Below are 24,957 nucleotides of genomic sequence, written 5' to 3' on the forward strand. Positions count from 1 at the left end.
TGGTGCTCCATTTAGGGACGAGCGCAGTCGTGGCCGAGTGTAATGTACTAGGCGACGACGAAGTGAACAGTGCATTAGAAAAGGAGACGACGATGAAGATAGAATAAAGCTGGGCGTTCGAAAGAGCGGCCGCGTCTCTGCTTGTTCTCCTTCACAATATATATATATATATATATATATATATATATATATATATATATATATATATATATATATATATTGTAAAGAAGACGAAGAAGAAACAACCCTGCGGCATCACCATCGCCACCATCGCTGTTCTCCGGCGCCCATCTCTCTCGCGCTGAAGCTGTTCCCTGCGGCTGGTTTTCCGATCCCTCTGTGCCCGAGTTACTGCCAGCGCCAGACGTTCAGGCCATCTATTAAATCCACATTTCACTTGGTGGAGGTCAAGCTGAGGTTCCCTGTAGCCATCTCGCCTTGGAACTTCGAAGCAGAACGTTGACTACCCCAATGACGGAGCCTACTTCATCGCACCTACATCCGCCAGTCACCTGCACAGGTTCCCTTCGCCAACGGGACCCCGCTACCTTCAGCGGAAGCAGCGATGACGACGTCGACGATTGGCTGTCCACTTACGAACGGGTCAGCCGCCACAATAACTGGGACGAGAATCGTAAGCTTAATAATGTCATTTTTTTACTTAAGCGACGTCGCTAATCTGTGGTTTCGAAACCACGAGTCCGACTTTACCACCTGGGCGCATTTCAAGACCAAATTTTTTGATCTTTGGCCGCCCCACCGTCCGAAAACTCCGCGCGGAACAGCGTCTTCGATCGCGACTACAGCTGCCCGGTGAATCGTTCACCAGTTACATTGAGGACATTGTTGATTTGTGTCGCCGCGTTGACCCGACCATGACCGAGGCCGTTAAAATACGTCATGTCCTCACAGAAGTTAATGACGGCGCTTTCAACATGCTCGTCGCCAAAAGCCCCACTACGGTCAAGGAAATATACGACCTCTGTCAAAGCTACGACGAACTCCGCAAAGAGCGTGTTTTGATTCGCCAGTCTCAAGCATCACTTGCTGAACTTGCCGCGGAGAGGGAGTCATCTAGCCTCTCTGAAGACATCAAGGCTTTTGTACGTCAGGAGGTCACGCGACAACTGTCTCTGCAGCCATATATTAAGGAGTCGACACCAACTGGCCTTGTTCCGGAGCTTCCCCGTGCAATCCAGCAGCATGTGTCTGAAGTCGTCCCTAATCCTGTCCCTCAATCAGCTCCGGTCGCACCCTCAATGCCGTTCCCCACGCCCACAATGTCATCGTCCGGCGTTGCGCCACTGAGCTACGCTCCAGCATTCGCGCCGGCTCCTCCTCAAGTATTGCGTCGCACGTATGCCGAAGTCACTTCAAGTTCACCCCCTGAGCCAGCATATGCCTATGCTTCGCCCCCCATGCGGTCGGCACCAACAGCTTTCGCTCCCCCCTTGCTTCAGACACGATCTCCATGGCGCACTTCAGACAACAGGCCTATTTGCTACCACTGCGGCATCCCTGGACACACTACACGCTACTGCCGGCGCCGAATAAATATGGCCTTTGCTGCACGGCCTGCGCCACCTTATTTGGCCCCTCAGTTCCCCGTTCCATCGGGTCCTCCAACAGCATCCCCCGATCCTCCGGACTTCCTGCCTCGTCGTTCGCCATCACCACGTCGCCGCTCCATTTCGCCAATGCGCCGACGACCCGCTACTCAGCCGGAAAACTAACCGCCGCAGTTCGCGAGGCACGAACTGCGTATTCGACAGAATTTCAAAGTCCTCGTCTTAATCCCGCGAATGTTACTGCTGTCATCGTTGAAGGTGTTTATACTCTTGCGCTCGTCGACACCGGTGCCGCTGTATCAGTTATCAGCCAAAAACTCTGCCGCTCCCTCCGAAAAGTGACTACGCCCCTCGAGGGACTATCGCTTCGTACCGCATCTGCTCACAGTATACAGCCGACAGCTGTCTGCACTGCTCACGTCGTCATTGCTGCAGCCTTGTACATCATCGAATTCGTCGTCCTCCCCACATGCTCTCATGACGTCATTCTCGGCTGGGATTTCCTGTCCAAGCATCATGCTATCATTGACTGCGCCAGTCCTCAAGTAGAGCTCATTGAATCGAGTGATGCACCGTCTGATGCCCTGCTCCACGAGCCGCGTCCTCGTTTTTCGGCCAAACTCCTCGTAGCTCATGACACAACCATCCCACCCGTTAGCGCTATTCTGGTTCCCCTCACTGCCTCTTTTACCACCGCCGCGACAGTCCTCTTTGTGCCCTCTAACGTTGTCTGCCGTCGCCGCCACTTACCGCTGCCGTTTGCCGTCCTTGACATGAACAACGGCGCTAGCACACTTCTGGTAGCCAATCCTCTTGCGTCTCCCGCTATGTTGATCGAAGGGGAGTGCCTCGGCCGCATCGAGCCCGTGGACCTTCTGTTCGCCTTTGATGATTTGTCATTCCCTGTTTGCCAAGTTGACGCCTTGACTCCAACTCGTGTGGCTTCAGATCCGCTACAGCGGGATCTTTTTGACCATTCTGTGGACAGCGCTCTAGAGCCGCGCCACCGAGAACAACTTCTTGACCTTCTACACCAATTCCGCAACTCCTTCGACATCCCGCAATCTTCCTTGGGCCGCACGACGACCGTTACTCACCTCATTGACACTGGCGCTCACCCACCTCTCCATCAGCGGCCGTATCGGGTGTCCCCGACTGAGCGCCGTGTTATTGCCCAACAAGTCGATGACATGCTGCAACGCGGAGTAATTAGAGAATCCTGTAGTCCATGGTCGTCTCCTGTGGTACTAGTTAAGAAGAAGGATGGATCCATACGATTTTGTGTTGATTATCGCCGCCTAAACAAAATTACTCGTCGTGATGTGTATCCCCTGCCAAGAATCGACGATGCTCTAGACTGCTTGCAAGGCGCAGAATTCTTTTCCTCACTCGATTTGCGCTCTGGATAATGGCAGGTGCCCATGGCAGAGGAGCATCGTGCTAAGACCGCCTTTATTACTCCAGACGGACTATACGAATTTAATGTTATGCCATTCGGACTCTGTAACGCCCCAGCCACATTTGAAAGAATGATGGACACTGTACTGCGCGGCCTGAAATGGAACATCTGTTTATGCTACCTCGATGATATCGTCGTCTTTTCAACAGACTTCCCGACCCACCTGACTCGACTTCGCCAGGTCTTCACCTGCCTAACCCGCGCCGGTCTTCAACTGAACCTCAAAAAGTGCCGCTTCGGTGCCCGCCAGCTCACAATACTCGGACATGTTGTGAGCAAAGATGGAGGTCTGCCTGATCCTGAGAAGCTCCGCGCCGTTGCTGACTTTCCGAAACCGACCACTTTGAAACAACTGCGAAGCTTCGTGGGCCTCTGCTCGTACTTTCGTCGTTTTGTTCGCAATTTCACGACCATCTTAGCCCCCCTTACACAGCTCTTGAAAGGCGCCCCTAACCTCCTCTCTTGGTCGCCAGCCTGCGATGATGCATTCGCGACGCTGCGCAATGTTCTGACGTCACCGCCAATCCTTCGCCATTACGACCCTACTGCACGTACAGAACTTCACACCGATGCCAGTGGTGTCGGCCTCGGCGCGGTCCTCGCCCAGCGCAAGCCTGGCTTCTCCGAATACGTTGTCGCCTACGCAAGCCGTGCTCTTACCAAAGCCGAGACCAACTACTCCGTTACCGAAAAGGAGTGCTTAGCAATCGTGTGGGCTATAACGAAGTTCCGCCCTTACTTATATGGCCACTCTTTCGATGTAGTTACAGATCACCACGCGCTCTGCTGGCTCGCGTCTGTCAAGGATCCGTCTGGCCGTCTCGGGCGCTGGGCTCTCAGGCTTCAGGAATACGACATCCGTGTTGTGTACCGCTCTGGCCGCAAGCATTCTGACGCCGATGCTCTTTCTCGGTCACCGGTGCGTTCGCCTAACTCATCATCCCCTCCTGAAGCCTCTTTGTCAGCACTCACCATAGAGGATATGCCTTTCGAGCAACGACAAGATCCTTGGGTTTCTAACCTGCTAGATGTCCTTGACACTCCTTCCGCGGCTATGCATCCTCGGGCACTCCGCCGACAGGCCTCCCATTTTACCATTCGGGACGGCCTGCTCTACCGCAAGAACTACAACTCAGATGGCAGAAAATGGCTTCTTGTCATTCCGCGCCACCTCCGCTCCGAGGTTTGTGCCCACCATCACACTGACCCGCAAAGCGCTCATGCCGGCCTCCTAAAAACCTATGATCGAATTCGTCAGAGGTATTACTGGCGGGGAATGTACAATTTCGTACGTCGTTACATTCGCTCTTGTACCTCCTGTCAACAACGCAAGATTTCTCGCCACCCCGCTGGCCCTCTCCAGCCTTTACCGTGTCCAGCTCGCCCGTTTGATCGTGTGGGAATCGACCTCTATAGTCCGCGACCATGCAGTGCCGCTGGTAATCGATGGGTCATCTCCGCCGTCGACCACCTGACCCGTTATGCGGAGACTGCTGCCCTTCCCGCGGCGACAGCCCGAGAGGTAGGCCATTTTCTCCTGCACCACTTCATTCTTCGACACGGCGCCCCTCGCGAACTACTGAGCGATAGAGGTCGTGCCTTTCTTTCCGAAGTAGTCCAAGAGCTTCTGTCGGCTTGCAAATCGATACATCGGACTACAGCCGCGTACCACCCGCAACCCAACGGCCTCACGGAGCGTTTCAACCGTACGCTTGGGGACATGCTCGCAATGTATGTTACATCTGAATCTGGGAGCTCCAACTGGGACCAGGTACTGCCATTCGTAACATTCGCGTACAACACTGCCACCCAGGCAACAACTGGTTTTTCGCCCTTCTTTCTCTTATACGGCCGTGAACCATCTTGTACTCTGGACACAATTTTGGCATACCATCCAAATGCCTCTGAGTACGATATTGTACAGAAGGCTGAGGACTGCCGTCAGCTAGCTCGCACGTTTACCTCCAACACTCAAGGCTATCGCAAAGATCAGCATGATAGCGATACCCCTGCTCCGACGTTCCTGGCCGACAGCTTCGTTTGGCTATGCGTTCCTGCCACCAGCAAACTAGAAACGAAGTACCACGGACCTTATCGCGTCTTGGAACGCACATCCCCTGTTAATTACATCATCGAGCCAGTCACCCCTTCTTCCGACCACCGCCGCCGCGGACGTGAGGTTGTCCATGTTAGCCGCCTCAAGCAGTATTACAACCCTCTGGTTGTCCCTTCCCCGTGAGTCGCCAGGATGGCGACTTCTTCACGCGGGGGAAATGTAAAGAAGACGAAGAAGAAACAACCCTGCGGCATCACCATCGCCACCATCGCTGTTCTCCGGCGCCCATCTCTCTCGCGCTGAAGCTGTTCCCTGCGGCTGGTTTTCCGATCCCTCTGTGCCCGAGTTACTGCCAGCAGTAGACGTTCAGGCCATCTATTAAATCCACATTTCAATATATATATATATATATATATATATATATATATATATATATAAACTCGCCGAGGTGGCGCAGTGGTTACGGCGCTCGACTACTGTTTCCAAGGATGCGTGATCGAATCCCGGCCTCGGCGGCCGCTTTTCGGTGGAGGCGAAAAGCAAGGCGTCCGTGTGCTGTGCGATGTCAGTGCATGTTAAAGAACCCCAGGTGGTCGAAAATTCCGAAGTCCTCCACTACGGCGTCTCTCATAGCCTGAGTCGCTTTGGGACGTTAAACCCCACCAACCTGCGTGTGTGTGTGTGCCGTTTGCTCTGCAGCTCCTCACGTCGTGTGAAGACAACAATGAGACGCGCTGCTCTTTGGCATATACGTTGCAGTAGGCTCCACATACCTGTCGTCTATTACCGTTCTTGAACTTTTATAACAGCTCAAACATAAAACCCGCAGGACAATGTTGAAGTGCACACTTTTACTACGTAAGAAATGAATATTGGAGTTCGTGTGTGATGCTTGTATTGAATAGGAATGGGCATCATACCGATATGACGTGCAAGGCGTCCTTGCAGCAGTGATGCTGAAACGTCCGATCATGCATTGCCTTCACGCCCATGAATGTCATTGTAAGCAAAAAGTGGCAATGAGCTACTCGGTGGGACTCTTCCATTGTATCAGTAAGGCTCTTAAAGTTTATAAGGCTTCTATAATGCTGCTGTGGTCGACAACGACGAATAATGCGCTAAACTGCGTGCCATTTTCGGTTATGCTGGTGAAAGGGACTCCTGCTCGAAACGTAGCTGCCAACACCCGTGCTATGGCATCCATCTCCGGCATTTCCAGAAGGCTTATACAACACGGCATACACCTCCACTAGGTTAGTGATAGATCACAGCATCAACGTGCTAAAGAACCGCTTCCGGTCCCTGCAAAAGTACCAGACGCTCCTTTACCGCATATTGCCGTTCCCCGACAGCTGCAGCAACGGAAGTGCAGGGTGCGTCACTCAAAAATAAAACACAACCTCATGTTTTCTTCGAGCATGAAGAGCAGTAGGGAAACTAAAATTCAATATTAATAAAATAGTTTTAGGAATTAGGAATACTTACTGTAAAAAGCGTAATACATAGGTGGCGTCCGTCGCGTCATCTTTGCGACTTTGAATAAGTTAACTTGAAATATCGCGGCGGCGCAAATCCTTAAAAAACACTTTAAACCATGTTGAATAGCGATTGTTGCTGAGAGGCGTCTCTGAAAGCAACCTAAAGGAAACATACACTCACTGAAGACAGAAATGATTACTGTGAAGGTAATTGAATAGTTTAACCGTTGTCATACCGTCACATCCTGGCTGCGTTCGCGGCTGGTTTTGCTTCGGTTAAGACCAAAAACATGGTATTATGCAACCTAAAGGGGAACATACCCCAGGAAATATGGTCGTAATTTATTGTTGTGAATTTTTAAAAATTAAAAATTGTACCGAGAGGAATCGAACACATGTCTTACAATCAGGCATGTGGTGTTAATCCATTGCGCCACAGAAGCGAGGGGTAGTGCGGTTTTTAAATGCTCTCTTATTCGTTTTGGTTCAACGCCCTAAAGACGGCGCGACGAACGCAACTGGCATGATCAGAGGATTGTTGCAAGCAATTTTATTCCAGCAAACTATTTTTGTGCGCATGTATTTTAGTTTATGCACTGCAATGCATACTCAAAAGACATATAGCTTTATTGATTTCCTTTTTGTTGTGTTTTATTTTTAGTGACGCCACCCGGCACTTCCGTTATTGTAGTTTCCAAGGAATAGCAATACGCTCCTCTACCAACCGGAGTGTGTAGCCTGCATGATTGCCGCTTGTGCCGTATTGCATAACGTTTTTGGATGTTTTCCAGCCTGCGGAGGAGGAGGGTGCTGCTGGCTTGGACAAGGGTCACATCTGCGTACCGGCTACTTGAAAGTGGTACTTGGAAATCCCATCCAGAATCATGCTTTTAACAAAGGCCGGCACAGCTCATTGTGCCGTGGTGCGGCAGCAGCAGCCCAGTACAGCAACTGGTTGTCATATACCACATGTAGCTTATCAGCTCGTCACAGGCAGAAGCGCCGCCTTCTCGCTTCATTCTGTGCTAAAAAACCTGCTGTGGTGACGAAGTATCTTCTCGAGTCGTGCGTTGAAACGCCTCATCTGTCAAATTGGTCTTCGTACAACCACTTGAACGTTGCTTGCAACCGCACAAGTTCGATTTTGTGAGCATGTGTTCGAGTACATAAAGTGTTTAAAAAAAAAAAAGCAGCAATTGCAATGCTTTTCGGAATGGGAAAGTCTCAGGCAAGTCTTATAGAAGCGCATGTATTCAGTACCAACCTTCATTTTGCTACATCATTTCACCCGGTTGAATATGCAGCAGTGAAACCAACTGGCTGCAATAGTATCGGCAGTTATTACCACCTGCTGCACAATATAGCTACGCAGAGGCAGAGGTGGCACACAAGAAAAATTGTTTAGTGACTTTAAGCTGGCACGGTACTCATGCCATCATTGTTGCCTGTTTGGGCTAGACTGTGACTTGCCTCGCGCTTGCATTGTCAAGCGGTAGATATCCACCGATCTTTGCATTTATTTTCGTCGCGAATGACTTACCCTCGTAATTAATGGCATACGCCAATCGAAACTCTACAGGCCAGAACTGTGCTGTGCATGGGTGTACGAACAACGAGCGGAAGAGAACAATTTTGGGGACTGAAGTGTGCCCACAGCGCCGCACTACGCGGGAGCACTGCCGATGTGATATGTGTACCCTGCACCAGTTTCCTGCATCATCCGATCTGCGAAGGCAGTTCATAGCTGCAGTCAACCGCAAAGATTTTACAGTGAGCTCGTGGTCGCGGATTTGCTCACGACACTTCGTCGGCGGAATAAAGACTGACGTGAACGCTGGGCCCGCGCTGTACTTGGGCTTTCCTTTCCTTCGGGACAGTCCTTCATAATAACGCGAAAGCCATGTTCACAGATTTCTGTCTGCAGACCGCGTTCGTAAAATCGTGTCCTCGGCAGTTGCGAGTATTGAGAAGTGCTAGAGGCTAATGAGTGGTGTCAATCGATAGAGGGTGAAGTAATTGTGTGGAAAAAATTATTAGGCCGATAGATTAATTAGGTAAACATTTAGAGGCAAAAATTGAAAACGTAAAGGCGAAAATGGTCTCATTGCGAATGGCTTGGCGCTACATTTGAATGTATCAAATACAAAAATAGTTAATTAAATGAGTCTGTTAGGGTCACGTCAAAGATGTGACGTCACGCAACCTGAAGTCGAGCCAAAAAAGGATAGGAAGGGATTGGCGGGCAATTTGAAAGTGCCAAAGACTAAAGTAGTTAATTAAGGCAGTCAATTAGGATGAAGTCAAGGATGCCCTATTGAAAAAACCTATTTGCGGCTTTATTAGGTCCTGTATGAAATAATATGGGAGTAGGCAGGAGCCGAAATTGGGCATAAAGGACCCATAAAGACGCATTCAGGACTTGTAGGAGGACGCGCAGGATATGCATATAGGTCCTGTTACTCCTTTTCAGACTCCTTTAACTCCTGTTTATCACATGTGGGATATATATTAGGAGTTATCGGAGTCGTGAATAGGTCCTGTATACCATGATACAGGAGTTGGATGGGCTTCTTAATCAGGATTTGTTTATGCAAGTTTGAAAAGGCAAAGTTTGATATACGCATGCGGTGTCCCCGCTAAATTGAATCAAGAATTAAAAACAAGAAAGCCTTTTTCAAATTTGAATGAAATGAACATGAAAGTTTGTTTTGCATTTCGATTTCTGCATGCGCTGCTGTGAGCGCATGCGGTAATTACAATCAACAATCGCTGCACGTCTTCCGACCTTATGACGCACGTTCATGTCTGTAACTGATGACGAGTCTGCAATACGGAAGTGCAGGGAATAAATTCGCCTTTCCACATGAACATAAGTATGCTCGAGCATAACTCAAAACACATGGCGCCGCCTACCGAACTATTCATTGATAGCTGCATATCAACAGCGATGCTTATTTAAGGGTTTGCATATTCAAAAGGAGTGATGGGAAATAAAATACTGCCGCCGCTGCTCCACTGGCAGCATGTGAAGTTAAAAGGTCATATATATGACAAGCGGATCCGTACGAGCTATCGCTGTAGTAGAAAGAAAAATGCGCTCTAACACGGCGAAAAAATAGCCAGTACGTAACATATTTGCATATTCTTAGCTGTACGTGCAAAACACTGATGAATTTGAATGATAGATGATATTGCCTATGTGTATTGATAGAAAAGAAAAAGGTTCAGCGTGTTTACAGGGCAATCGTCGAAGGACGACCGCACTTAAGAAAAAGATGCAAAGTGCGAAACAGAAAATTGCAATAGAAATGACGAATATAAGCATACAAACCATCTGTCGCAGTAGTGTAGAGTGTGCTGGCACGTTTTATTGTTCATCGTCTTGTTTTGAATGTCCAAGTCGGCAATTAAAAAAAAAAATCGCCGTGGTGTAGTGGTTAGCGTGCTGGGCTGGTATGCGGTATAATCCGTGAGATCATGGTTCGAGTCCTGGTGCGGCAAGGTTTTATTTTATTTTTTTTTTATTTACGTGCATTTTTTTATTTACCTGAACGTCTTTTTAGCCTGCATCCTCATTTTCCCCACAACGAGGGGCGCTGACCACATTCTACAACGCACATAGCCTGCGACTCCTACTACTCCTTTTACTCCTACCACTCCCTCAACTCCCACAACTCCCACCACTCCCATGTCCAATAACCCGATATGAATAGGTCCTATATAGATTTTTTTTCAATAGGGTGTGACGTCATGCAACCAGAAGTAGAGCCGAAAAAGGGCATAGGAAGGGATTAGCGTGTAATCTGAAAGTACCAAAGGCTAAAGTAGTTAATTAAGGCAGTCAATTAGGGCGACATCAAGGATGTGACGTCACGCAACCGGAAGTAGAGCCGAAAAATGGCATAGGCAGGGATTGGCGCGCAACTTTTTTTTTTGTACTTTGGTACTTTCTTTGGTACTTTCAAAATGAGCTCCAATTCCTTCCTACTCCATTTTTGGGTCGATTTCAGGTTGCGTGACGTCATATCTTTGACGTACGTGCTCTAATTGACTGATTTAAATAACCCTTTTAGTATTTGATACATTCAAATTTGGCGCGAAGCCATTCGCTAATGAGACCATTTTCGCCTTATTTTTTCGTTTTTTGCCTGTCATTATTACCTAATTAACCTATTGGCTTAATTAGTATTTCGGACACATTAAATCACCCTCTATCGATGGACACCGCTCATTAACCTCTACCACTTCTCAATTACTCACAGCTGCTGCGGACAACTTTTAAATTTTTGCCTCTAATTAATTACCTAATTAACTTTTTGGCCTACTTATTTTTTAGGCAGCAACATTACGTCAGCCTCTATCGATTGACATCACTCATTATTTCTACCTCTTCTCAATTACTCGCAACTGCTGCGGAGACAATTTTGCGGGCGCGTGCACCGCCGGGGCGGCGCAGTGTTTACGGCACTCGACTACTGCTCCCAAGGACGCGGGATCGAATCCCGGCCTCAGCGGCCGCTTTTCGATGGGGGCGAAAAGCAAGGCGCCCGTGTGCTGTGCGATGTCAGTGCACGTTAAAGAACCCCAGGTGGTCGAAATTTCCGGAGTCCTCCACTACAGCGTCTCCATAGCCTGAGTAGCTTTGGGACGTTAAACCCCACAAACCAAACCAAACCAAATTTTGTGGACGCAGTTGGCGGACCGAAATCTGAACATAACAAAGTAACGCTTTCGAGCTAATAAATAAAAAATATCTATCGCTGACTAGCACGCCAGGCCTCGACAAACCCGACGGGGTTGACACCATTGCCGACTACGCGGAGCGCTGGATCCGCTCGCTGGGTTTGCGTTGGCCATTACTTCACATTGGTCGTTCATGCGAGCATATGAATCGTGTAATTAGGTCATGCGGCACAACAGAGGTAAAATGGAAGGAAGAAGCAGTACGATACGGCGCCTTGAAGGGCACAAAACAGATGCGCGGTCGTCCGGTTCAAGTTCAGCTTTCACAAGCACAGTCCAAAATGGCGGCATAACCTGTTTCGACGCTAGACGTCGCCCAATGGCGCTACTGAAATTTGTGAAAAGTTCTATACGCGTGCTGGAGGCAGTTGTTTGGGTGCTTCCTGCCGGTCGCATGCATTGTGCACACATGATGAGCGGCGAGCACTGTCGAGCTGCATTCAAGCACTTTGTCGCGCACTGCGAGGTGGTCGCGCAGGGCGAACTTCGACGTAACGTCCAGTGCTACCAGCCTGGACCAGCAATGAACAATACATGCGACTTCATGAGCAGCGTTCACCGCAGCAGCAGAAAAGTGCGCAAACACATGACTGAACATTCGCATGCCTTTTACTGAAGCCGTGCACGTGCACGTGAACTGAACGTTTGTTCTAAAAGAAAAGGACATGCTCGAAAAATCAACATACATCATGGACGAAAGGTAACAGAGTACTAGGATCGCTGCGCATGGCCCACTACCGCCTACGATGTATCAAATCTTCAGCGTGTGATTTGATTACTGCGTCGATTTGAGCCTGGTGCTTCCGAAGAGACGGCGCAGAGGCGGTGCCGTCAGCAGCGAAACAGTGCTCTTCGGTGGCGCCTGGGAACCTAAAATGGAGGCCGGCGTAGTAGTGATAAGCGAATCCTACCGCACACCGAAGTCGCTAGCAAAAATGGTAAGCACCACCACGACTGCAACAAGGCGACGCACAAAGAAATCACATAGTCCAAACACAAAAGCAAACATTATCGTGGCTATAGTGGCACTTACACACCCGCATTACGAACACGTTATGGAGCAACATGATGATGTGACCAGCGCTGTAAAGCCTGCTGCGCCCGAAGCAACGCCGGCAAAACGGCCGTGGGAGTTCACGAAAAACAAAAGCCACTGACAGGACATGCGGGAGATCAACAGTTGTGACTGTCGCGAGCATAGCGGCAGTGCAGTATATTAGAAAATGGAAGCGTGATCGACATGAGATAAATAGAAATAGGAAGAAGCTAGATACGTTTCCAATTCCCACCTAGCCAACTAGTGGTATTGGCCTCTGAGTTAAAGCAGTTTCCTAGAATTACCCGAGACAGAAGAGCGTTATGCTTTCCTCCCCTTGGTAATAGTGCTATACGAAAAAGTTGAGGGCTGCTTTTTGCGAGTTATTCTCACCGCCACTATTCCTCATTTATTTATTTCTGTTGCCAAAGGATCGCGTAAAGTAAAATTAGTTACTTTTTGAGGCAGCAGCAGGACTTGTGACTATCCCCTGGGGCGTACTAACCACAAATTCTAACCTATGTAGGGTGATTTTGAAACTAAAGGGTGCCCTTCGAAGCCATGAGGATATCATGTGGCACATGAATAGTTTTGATATTGGCCCCCCACGAACATGCATTTCTTTATTAATCTGAGAAAAAAAAACATGCACCAGCGACTACTTTTTTCAGGGCTCGAGGAAATTGCTTTTTGGCATGGTAATAAAATTTTGTTTGGCGATATTTATGATCGCCACAATAATAACAAATTATATTTCCAGTCATGGTGGTCTGTCTCGTGACTCAGCTTTCCCACCGATACCTAAATGCTTATAATGGTTCCAGCTTGGAAACAAAATGACTTTTACGCGGTAAAGTACTCGAGGTCAATTCCCCACGGACCGGTGGCTTTACAAAAAACATCGTTTGAAAAAGCAGTAATATCGCATCACCTTTATTTGCAAAATAATTACAAACCTTCCTCCAACGATACACACAAAGCCGTCCTCTTGGTCCTCAAAAACTCGAGAACGTCCTCAAAAGAAGAGCAACAGACTCACAAGCGCACAGGCCATAAAAATGTTGATTTTCTATATTATTGAATGCACTCCTGTACGCAAACGGGAATACTACGCTAACCGAATAGTCAGTGTGCAGGGCACGAAAGCGCGACCATTCGCCTCAGTTAACTAATGACGTCGCGCTGTGCAAAGACGCTGAAAGGAAAAGGGTTTACTGCACCGCACCTAGTTTTGCCAGTCCACACTGGACGCGCAAACACCTTCGCCGACGCGCTTGTGCTCGATTCTTTATGCCGAACAAGTGCGCCTCCGCTTCACCTCTCGGCAAGCGAGGTATCGGCAGATGACATGGCTGAGCCTGGCCGTGATTCCGGTCGGGAAATCTTCAGCCTCAGCTCTGGTGTTGTTTCAAGAACGACGTCGTTGGCTTCGACGTCGGACGGCACCCTGATGCCTCCCAATACCTCTTCCTTGACGTACTTGCCACCGCCGTTGAGTACCCTTTCGGTGCGTCCCACCACAGACACATTGCCATCATTCACCCGGACATTAATATCATCTGGTCGGAACTGCTTGACATTTACATCGTAAATAACCACATTGTCTTCTTCGTCGCTCCCAGTTGCTGTGGCGTCACCGTAGAGCCTCTTGCGAAGCGCTGGGAAGTTCCGGTCTATGAAGTCCGGCTCCAGGTATCTAGCGGAAAGGAAGAACGCAATGGCCTTAATATAAATTACTACTAACTAGCTACAAATCTAGCCTATTATTGGCACTGAAACCGGTTTAGCTATCAAAGAATATTGCAGGGAGCAATGTTTTACTAGCGGTGCTTCTGAAAGGCACAGTTTTAACTTTACCTTTTACACTTTTTGAAGATCACATTTAGCTCCTGCATCTTACCACTCTTTAGTAGCAAATCCATTGTTCCTACTTGGCCTTTAAGCACAGGTGATTACACACGATCGAGCATTACCCCGCGGACCAATTCTCACGTGGGACACTCCTTGGGAGGATGGTACGCATATGTACAGTCGGCCTTCCGCCACTCGCACGACCACCACAGGTGGCAAGAGGAGGATTAGGCAAAGTCTTTCAAGGCGCTTAGTTCGCACACACCGCTGTCTAGGTGTGAGCATCCCAGAGAGGAAGCGAGAGGTCACGCAAAGCGTGACGTATCACTTCCACTGACCTTAGCATAATTTTTGCTGGTAATTATCCTTCGGATGAAAGGGTATTGGCGGGGGTCCCTGCGTGACTCAGACTATGAGAAACGCCCTAGTGGGGGGCTGTGGAATTTTGACCACCTGCACTGACGTCGCACACTACACGGGTGCCTCGCAATTCACCTCCATCTAAGTGCAGCCGCCGTGACCTGGATGCGATCCCGCGTCCTTGAGCACAGTAGTCGAGAGCCCTAACCACTGCACCACCGCGGCGTAGCGATTAGCAACGTGCTAAAAAGTTAGAGCGTAAAACATAACTCCATGAAAGCAATTAAAAGAAAAAAAAAAAGAAACAGCAACTGAACACTGAGAAAATAAAAAAAAACGTGGGCAATGACGCGTTCAGAAAGCATAAAATTTGTTATGGGCATCATATCAACGTGAAGATGGTTCTAGCCGACTAAAGAATTTGGCAAGAATGAGTAAAAAAACGTCTTGTGCGGCACTGAGCAAGATCAACTTTGTGCCGATAATGAAGACGAGATGAGCTACAGCTTGTCAGAAAGATGAATTTAATTTGATATCGGCGCTAGACTTTATGAAACGTTCAAATGCGAAACAACTAGCGACGCAATGAAAGACAAGGCAAACCTATCGCACATATCGTTAAGTTATTCTGGCCTTGCAGTTATAAGTAGACAGCACGAATTAAGTCGAATATTTGTGTTCTGCACCGTGATATAAATTATCACGACTGGAATCCAAGATGGAAACAGCACGTTCACGTTTAGACCGGACTGAGGCTTCATAAAAAGTTTTAATGAAGGCCCTCTCTTAAACGACGCCTCAGATTAGCCTTGCTTGTAATTTGATAACTGTGAGCTTTTTCAGTTTATTTTCGACAAAATGGTTAACCATCTTTAAAAGAAAACCATTTTCGCGGGTTTGGCAAGGTATGATTCTAAATAAGTTTATACCTGGTCTCGTCGAATTCTCTCTTGCTTTACCCACCAACGGGTTTCGCCGCTGAAATGCAGATGCAGAAGTGGTCTCTAAATTCAGTTAGATAATATTTTTGGGTGCATGCAAAGGAACGTCTTTTACCTGACTGGGCACCTGATGGAGTTCGTTACAGCGTGCGTTAGCTGGAAGACGGATATATGAAATAGGAGAGCGAGCACCACTGCCAGCTGTTAATTGTTAGGTTAGTTTACATGAAAATAGGGGCGGTGTGCTGGCTGGGCGTAATCCCGCACACAATAACTTCATCCGCCCCCTCTGGCGCGCATCCCTCTTGAACGAAGTAAACAGTGAGAGGAACGTGTAGAAGGTAGTCTCGTCATTGGAACGAAGTTGTGAGTCGTCTTGACACTTGAATGTAGCAACTACGCTGTTAACACCATTGCCTAATAAATGCCACAACATCTAAAACACTGATTGCAAACAGCTAGCGTGATGAAGAAAAAACACTAAAGCATCGTGAAATAGCCTGTAATTCACTCCCTATAAATGGTGAAGACTTCAGGCGGCTGTAAGTTTGCGCTCAGATATCATGATGGAAAATAGCGCGAAAGTACACGAAGGACGGAAGGAAGTAAGACAGGGACAAGCGCTATTCGCAAGTCCTTCGAGTACTTTCGCGCTATTTTCCATCATGAATGTTAACCAACTCGCCCAGCTTTCGGCATTGTTCAGATATCAATAGGAAACTCCCACGAAAAAATATAAAATCCCTTTGAGATATTAGTCTTTTGTATATGCGAAACTCCAATGTTCCACAAATGGCTTAATCATTTTTAATGGGACTGCGTTTTTTTTTTTTCGTGGTTGCTTCAAACCCATAGCTGTATGCGAATGGTGATCCGAAACTTTGTTCTTTAAAGTGTTGGTTTACAAAGCGCTAAAGAGCTTGGCACTTTTATGCGGAAAAACCTGCGCTCGACTTCTCGACTTCCCTTTTGGTAGTAACGGAAAACAAGGCGCCCGTGTGCTGTGCAATGTCAGTACACTTTAAAGAACTCCAGGTAGCCAAACTTTCTACAACTCTTCACTACTGCGTCTATCATAGCCTGAGTCGCTTTAGGATATTAGGCCGCATAAACCAAACCGTTTGTGTGAAAAAAGGTACTCTTTGCACAGTAGGGTATTGAACGCTTGATTCTTAACTGGTGACGAGGATTGAACAGGTATCATACCTATGTTGAATAAACATTTGCTCTTGAATGCTGCAGGGAAATTATTTTCGCTCATTGGATACAGCGGCGGAGGGGAACGTCTAATCTGCCACAGTGAATAATCCACAATAATGCCACAGGGTTAACTCTGCCACTTTATGACTGCGTTAGAAGAGCGCCTACTGCTGCTTGAAACACGCTGTACGACGACGAACAGCATATACAACGGCAATACTATAAAGTTATTGCCGTGACAAAAAGGCACTGCCGGGGTGGCGCAGTGGTTACGGCGCTCAACTACTGTTCCCAAGGACGCGGGATCGAACGCCTTTCGATGCAGACGAAAGGCACCCGTGTGCTGTGCGATGTCAGTGCACGTTAAAGAACACCAGGTGGTCGAAATTTCCGGAGTCCTGCGCTACGGCGTCTCTCATACCCTGAGTCGCTTAGGGACGTTAGACCCCACAAACCAAACCAAACTTGACTAAAAGGTTGTTTTTTTCAGCGCAAAAAAGACAGCTCAATTTAAAATGACCATCCATGCGTATTGCAGCCGCCTAATATCCAGCTTCAGCCTCGTTCACAGCATTTTTTTAGTAGGTTTCAGTTAGTGGCTGAGACGAAGGGTTTGAGAAAGTCTCTCCACAGGTAGCCTAATATTAGTTGGCTTTTTTGGGTCATTCCTTCGAAATTTTATTTGAAGCAAACATTAAATCAATGTGAAAACCTTTATGCGCATGCCTTTCACCTTTTTGTCTGTTTTCCCGCATTTTGAGCCCTTTATGGCACAACTAGGTGGATTTGACAGAGTGACAGAAAAGTAATGCTAGAGCGTCAGTTTTCACTTTCACTACCAAGCATGAAATAGCAGCGATAGAAGGAAGTCGGCTCTTCTACGCTGAAGAAAAAAGAACACATTTCTACAACCCGTTATACGGGACGATTTTTTCTTCTCTAGTTATCACAACATGACTCTGCCGATATTTATACACTTGTGAGGAAATAGCAATGCGATCAGGATACTACAAGTGTAGAAACATCTGCAGTGTCAGTTTGTCATCACTGATATTTCTACACTTGTGAGGACCTAGCAATGCGATCGGAGTATCATTCGGCTCATACATTGACTTTCGGAAAAAGGCGTATTATTTACTATAGGTATTTCTAGTCAAATGCGAATAATATGTTTGGAGTCATATGTTCTACAGCAAAATTACCTGCTGCACTGCGGGAAGTCTTCGATGAACTCGTCCCATTCCCGCTGTAGAGGGTCGTCATTCAGCGGCACCAGCGGTTCCTTGCGCTCCACCACTTCCAATATATGGCGAGAACTGGCCAACTGCTGCTTGCCAGGGAAGTGCTGCTTGCCGTCGAAGACGATCGGGATAATAGCCTCTTGAGGCTCAGCCATTGTGCGCTTCCCAACTTCCTCCACAAAATGGGCGAGAGGTAACGCTGCAGCAGGCTTTTGCGGCCCTTGAGGCAATAACTGCAATAGAAGCACACAGAGCGATGCCCAAAGATGACACAAATACGCGGGGTCTCTTGCGCGTTCTCTACGAGAACAGTAAAAGATGCTGTGGAAAGATTCGCGCTCAACTAGGTAACATCCGGCAGCTGACAGACAGTCCTGCGCTGTTTCTCCCTGTGTCAGCAACGCGCGGGGAAGCCCTCTGCAGGCTCTCTCTCGGAGCTCGCCTACTGTTTTCAGACCTTGACACACGTTCCTCGGCGATCACACAGCAGGCAGCTAAGAGCGCGCCCTGTTTCCCGCTTCAGTTTGCCGAGGATGAACGGGAGAGGAAGTTGGAGCGCGCCTTGGGCCTCTTTCTTGTTGCCCGATGATACGGTGCTTCAGGTAAAACAGGGCGCGTCTTAAATAGACTCGCAGCAGGTGGAAGTGACGTCGGTCCGGTAGCAGAGAGGAGATTGTGCGCTTACTCTGTGTACCGTTTCCGCCATGTTGCACGTCTGAACGTGGGCTAGGTAGGCAGCCGTCGAGGATGTCTGAGGTGGAGGGAAGGAAGGAGGGTGGCAAGGCGCCACGCGGCGCGCGAGAAAAATCCCGAATTAGAATCGTGGCGAGTATTAGCTGGGCAGCTGTGCGTGGGCGAAGAGGGGCTTCGTGTGGGGAGGGTCCTCATCAGTGATGGCTGTTACGAGCCGCACCAGATGCGTCGGTTTCTTCGTGTTGTTGCCCTTTTGTTGTTTCTGCTTGCGAAACGAGATTTGGCGCTATTTCTCTTGGCACATAATACGTGCCTAACAACATACGAAGCGACACTCCGTCGGCGTTTTCTCCTCATTTTAGCGGTGGACCTGAATATGCATCTTTCGTTTATAGTAAAAATGTTGTTTTAGTAAGAATGATTTTGACATACCAATTCTTCCTCCGCTCATATGTGTATAAAATTGACCTGGAACCGAACAACTGTGCTCGAGTATGACGGACGTAGCCTGTCTACTATCGTTCTTGCCGGTGGCGTTGCATATTACAGTTGAGCGGAAATTGGCCCCATCATTCATTATAGAAATAAAAACCTCTTGAAAGCCTCCTTAATTTTGGCTTGAGAGGGCACATTTCAGAATGAAAACATGATTTACTATTTCATCTTTAAAACGCAAACTATAAGAAAGCACTAACTGCCTAACACTATAAAGATTTGTTTGTGAGTTCATGATACCAACGCCTCATATTAATAGAGCCCCGCACGTTGTGTTGACTGGAATGATCGCAGCGACATGCGTATTCCAAGCATTCCGGAAAGGCGTTAAAAGTATTGTGAAGAAATATGCATTTTTTTATGCTAAGGAGGTCTCTGAGCAGCCGTTACATGCAGGCGTAACATAAATAAATAAATAAAAATAAATAAATAAATAAATAAAACAAATTTTAGAATAAGACAGAAATCAATGAATGGAAATCGGACTAAGTACACTGCTTCAGAACGCTCGCAAATAAGAAAAGGAGCATAATACATATGAATCCACCCATGTTAAAATACGCAGGGATAGCGCAGAGATTTCTTTCATATAGCCGTTGCTTCGTTATAGTGGTAACCTAGCTGCAAATGACGCGATGCCATGGGTCTACTTACTCCCGCATAGCTGGCGTTCAATGTACTACCGATGTAAACCGAGTGACATGCCGTAGAGCCGCAAGGTGCAGGGTCTGGGAACACGTGCCTCTTTTTACAAAGGGCGCAGCCTAGCGTGCCCTGCTAGTAAGGAATTCGCACAATTGACACTGTTAGACGTGCCGATGCATTCTAGTCAGCGCGTCTCCAGCTATGCCTGCCTATACCGGCCCTAGCAGGAGGACAAACAAATCGCTAATTGCAAATACCAAAGCACTAAGGATTGCCCGGCAACATGGGCAGGCCGTAGGCTGAGATCTGTTTTTGGAGGAAAATTTTTGCCAGCAAAGTTTCCACCATCGCACTTTCGTGATCGACCGTTGAGGGAAATGAAAAATCAAGGCAAAACGCCTTCTTTTGGTTGTTTTGTATCTTCAGCAAAAAACACGAAAGCTTGACAGTTCAGCAGTACCACATAATTTTCACTGTTAGACACGCAAGGTGCGCAGCGTTCGTCTGACTGCGCCGTCTTTTCGGATTGCCCTAAGCACTCGACAGCGAGCGCCGAGAAAATGATAAGACGGTGGGCAGTGCGCACGCTCCAAAAGCCGCCGTGTCGCACGAGTAAGTGCCCCACAATGTTGCCCTTTTCGCACACAACTAGAGCTGATACTGAGGCTCATAAATCCCGCGAATCTGCGTGCGTACTACACCAAAGAAGTGTGCTGCACCAATGCAATATGCCTGCTCATTCTAAAATTTGTGGGTGAGAGAGGGATGGGTGATGACAGTACAGTCACATCACAGACATGTCCCATCACATCACGTCACAGTCGTATCACGTAACATAAAAAATCATAGCCTTTCGATTAGTCCTGTGCTTTTCATAAAGCGGAGCAGTGCCTGGGACGCCTCACCGCAGACGATCGCCGTGGCCAGGGACCTAGGATCTTAATTTCAGTTAGTGGGCGTTCATCTAGACGCTCCAGCGCACTGCATAGACACTGTCTTTCCTCGCTGCATATGGGGCACTCACAAAAATGTGGCCTATAGTCTCGTCGCACCCGCAGTTTGTACATGCAGGGCTATTTGCCACACCTATCACAAAAGAATAGGAGTTTGTAAATGCTACACCAACCCACAGGCGGCACAGCGAAGTTTCTTCACATCGGGGTAGGCCAGATGGAAGCCGGAGCTTCAGGTCAGGGTCCAGGGATTTTAAGCGGCGGTTCGCAAATTGGTCTGAATTACACAAGGAGAGCGTGTGTTCCCGCGCAAGTGCGCGAAGCCTGCCCTGGAAAATGGAATCAACGCACAATCGCTGTCTTGGTGGGCTGTCCTCCCGGAGATTGCCCGCTATGCCGCTGTGTCCTGGAAGCCATTGGTAGATGATGTCATGTCGTCCATTTATGGCATAGTGATGAAGTTGTCGTATTTCCGCGACGAGTTACGGTCTCCACGGCGAAGAGCCGCTTTTAAGGCTTGTAGGGCTGCTTTTGAATCTGTGAAAATAGACCATCGTTGAGGGCTTTGCTCACTGATATGCCTAATAGCGACACGTAGAGTTGTTAGTTCTGCGGCTGTAGGAGAAGTACGGTGAATTGTCCTAACTTTTAATTCTGTAGTAATTGCGGGTATGACCATGGAGCCTAAAGAACTCACGGCATTCACTGAGTCGTCGGTGTAGACGTGCATACGATTTGCATGGTACTCGTGGAAGTTTTCAAGAGTGATTTGTTTTAGTTCTGTCGGCGATAGCTCGACCTTCTTCCTGATGCCGGGCATTGAAAGAAGAACATGTGGTTGATGCAGGCTCCATAGTGGAGAGGACGGTCTAGATGCGGGTGTAAACTTGGGCGGCAGAATAGCGCGATGCGCATCAACGGTCTTTGTAAACGATGTACGCGGCCTGGTAATAGGAAGACTGGCCAAATGATGACAGGGAACCCGGGTGATGTGGCGGAAATGTGCCCTCAGGGCGTCAACTGGTACGTAAGTAGATATGGGATGCTCCTGAGCGATCAAAATGGTAGCAGCTGTAGAGGCACACTTCGGCAATCTCAGGCAGGTTGGCAGAGCTTGAGCTTGAACGCTCTGTAGAATTCCTAAGTTGGTTTTCCTGACATTTCCAAGTGCAAGCAAGCTGTACCGAGGAAATCCCATGAATAATGAATGTTACAGCTGGAGCATCGACCGCACGGACGCTCCCCATGACCTTCCCTCAATAAAGGCAAGTATGTGAGCAATTGATGTTAGCCTCTTTTTCATGAATGAAATATGGGGAGTCCACGAAAGATTCCTGTCGATGATCACTCCCAGAAAGCGATGGCTGCTTTCTTAAGGTATTGCTTTATCATCAATGCGTACGGTGTAAGGTGACATGTTCTTGCGTGCAAATGCAATTAGCGAACACTTTTCAGTTGATATCTGCAGACCTTGCAGGTGGAGGTAGGACGCAACTATACTTGCCGCCTTTTGAAGCCTCGCTCTAACTTGTGGGCGCATAACTCCTGATGCCCAGATATAGGTGTCGTCCGCATATATTGAAAGTTGCGTCGACTGTGGTAGTAAGTCAACAAGCCCGACAAGAGTAAGATTGAAGATTGTTGGGCTTAGTGCTCCACCCTGTGGGACTTCATGGGAAGTGAAATGAGAAGATGATGAGCCATCCTCAGTCTGCATAAAGTGAGATCTGTTGGATAAATAACTGCGTATCCAGCAAAAAACGCAACCGCCGAGCTCGACAGCTTCCAGAGTGTCCAAAATGGCATGGTGAGTGACGTTGTCATATGCGCTCATTATATCCAGGAATAACGCCGCGGGTAAGCGCTTCGAATTTTTTTGGCGTTGTACAGATGATACCAAGTCCACCACGTTGTCAATTGAAAAGCGCCCACGTCGAAACCCTGACATTATATCAAATATATGTGGTAGTGCTCCAGGTACCACTCATTACGTGTAAGCAGAATTCTTTCCAGTAATTTACCAACGCAACTAGCCAGTGCAATTGGACGGTGTGATGTCAAGTCCAGAGGCGATTTGCCAGGTTTCAGGAGCGGAACTAAACGACGGCACTTCCACTCGTCTCGAACTGTACCCGCACTCCATGATTTGTTGTAATGTTCCAAAAGAGCATGCCTAGCTTCTTGTCCGAGATTTCCAAGCGCAGTGTACGTTACACCGTCGGGAGCCGGCGATGTTTACCGTCTGCAAGAAGCCAGCGCAGCGTCAAGTTCTTCCAAGGAGAAGGGAAAGTCCATTCGTGAATCCCGTGAAGCTGGAACATCGTTGAAATGCAGCGTTGCCGCTGAAGTCGATTAGCTTGCTACCCTAGCGCAGAAATCTTCTGCTACCTCGACCTCACTGCGTCTTTGATAGAGTGCGAGAGATTTGAATGGGTAGAGCTGTTTAGGATATGTTCGGAGACCACGAACGACATTCCAGATGCGTGATAAAGGTTTGCGGGATCAAGCGTTTCACAGAATGACCGCCAACGGTTTTCCTGGAGGGCTTGAATTCGGCGCTGAATTTTCTTTTGCAGGCGCCTCGCATCTCTGAGGTCGAGGCGCGACTTCGTGTGTCGGTAGCTACGCTCTGCCCTCCGTCGCAGTGCTCGAAGGCGCTGTAATTCCGTAACAAACTCTGTGTAGGTAGGCACTGGGGTGAAGAAGGATGTCGCGTTTATCTTGGCCTCCTTAATTTTCTCTTCAATATTTGCAGAGAGGCCTGCTGTGTAAGCATCTTCCATAAGTGCTTGAAATGCCGACCAATCGATGTGGCGCATTCGTGGGACAGACGTGGATGTGGAAAGGCCATTAATGATCACATATGTAGGAATGTGGTGACTTCCGTGTGTTTCTATATCTGCAAACCATTGGACGTTGTTGGTAAGGCATCGAGACACGAAAGCTAAATCAAGACACTGCTCCTGCGACATATACGCACCCACAAGTGTAAACGTGCGATTGCGCTTCTTCACTGTCAGGCAAACGTACTGGTTGTCGTTGCTGGGAGTAACCGGATGGATTACATATGTGAGTTCCCGCCGAATATAAATGATGACCTTGCTGTTTCCCTGGTGCGTTAGAGATGCAAATGCCTGGTAGCCTGACAGTCGGAAGATTTTTGGTACATTCGGCTCACAAATAACAAGGATGGGGATGCCATTTGCATGAACATATTGTCGAATATCTGCAGTTCGGGACTGAAGCCCACGGGCATTCCATTGAAAATAGAGGCGTCCTTGAGTGTTTGTCCAAATGTTAATACTGGGGGAGCCATTGTGTCTGCTACTGTAGAGCCGCTAGAACTGGTGTTAGCGCGTCCAGAACCTGTAGCGCATTCTGTGCTGCTGGTGTGTGCCGACTAGATAGCACAGCGCGGATTGCATTCATCATGGTTGTGAGAATGGCAATTACCTAATCTATCTAAAACAATAATTAAGATATAGGGAGAGAAATGAGCATGATAACTACTGCTACCACCCCGTTTCAAAGGGGACGCTCCTATATTCAATCCATCCATCCACCCACCCACCCACTCGCCCACCCGTCCATCTGTCCATTCGTCCATCCATCCGTCCATCCATCCATCCATTCATCCATCTACCCACCCACCCATTCATCCATCTGTCCATCCACCCACCCGTCCGTCCGTCCGTCCGTCCGTCCGTCCGTCCGTCCGTCCGTCCATCCATCCATCCATCCATCCATCCATCCATCCACCCCGCTCCGCCCGGTTTCAAAATGAGTGACGGAGCCCGCCGCTCGTCGTACCGTGGCTGTGCCCATCAGAGGATTGTGAGCTATTTCGTGCGTCATGCTTTTATCGCAGGTTTAATGTTCGGAAGAACTTGGAGTTTCCTTTTTAATTGCTTGAAGGCGCAACCTGACTTCCTCAGCTGCATGCCAACTTGGATACGAGCCGCGCCGCTACTGCATTATGGAACCTATAAAGTCGCTACGCGTAGGTTTGAAACGGTTGTGAGTTCCGCCTTTTTTTTTTCTTGCTGTGTGGCGCTTGCAAAGTACAGTGTCTTTGCACGGTGGATTACGGGTACACTTTCTAGCAAATAAGATTCTCCTGCGATGAAGCATCGCTAGTGGAGGCTAAATATATCATAGCAATATGAAACCACCTCACTGCTATTTTAACATTCAGTAGGATTTGGCAATACTGCGCGCGTTATGAGAATTGAACGCGT

The 24,957-nt window shown here is 48.2% G+C and overlaps 1 protein-coding gene across 1 annotated transcript; it reads right to left on the reverse strand.

Moving 5' to 3' along the window:
- Positions 1-13,271: 13,271 nt before the first annotated feature.
- On the reverse strand, positions 13,272-18,582 carry LOC146171580 (uncharacterized). Its single transcript, XM_084586390.1, has 2 exons — positions 17,895-18,582; positions 13,272-14,036 (listed from the first exon to the last, which is right to left on the reverse strand). Exons 1-2 carry the CDS (start codon positions 18,086-18,088, stop codon positions 13,655-13,657), a joined length of 576 nt encoding a protein of 191 aa, XP_084442516.1. The 5' UTR covers positions 18,089-18,582; the 3' UTR covers positions 13,272-13,654.
- Between the last annotated feature and the right edge of the window lie 6,375 nt (positions 18,583-24,957).

The sequence above is a fragment of the Amblyomma maculatum genome, unplaced genomic scaffold (assembly GCF_055883805.1).
Source record: "Amblyomma maculatum isolate TAMU_Amacu unplaced genomic scaffold, ASM5588380v1 scaffold_19, whole genome shotgun sequence".
Taxonomy (NCBI): domain Eukaryota; kingdom Metazoa; phylum Arthropoda; class Arachnida; order Ixodida; family Ixodidae; genus Amblyomma; species Amblyomma maculatum.

Excerpts from the sequence above, each read along its gene's own strand:
- LOC146171580 (XM_084586390.1), bottom strand. The coding sequence starts at position 18,088 with ATGGCTGAGCCTCAAGAGGCTATTATCCCGATCGTCTTCGACGGCAAG. Across the intron at positions 14,037-17,894 it reads GACTTCCCGCAGTGCAGCAG|ATACCTGGAGCCGGACTTCA; the intron begins GTAATTTTGCTG and ends CCTTTCCGCTAG.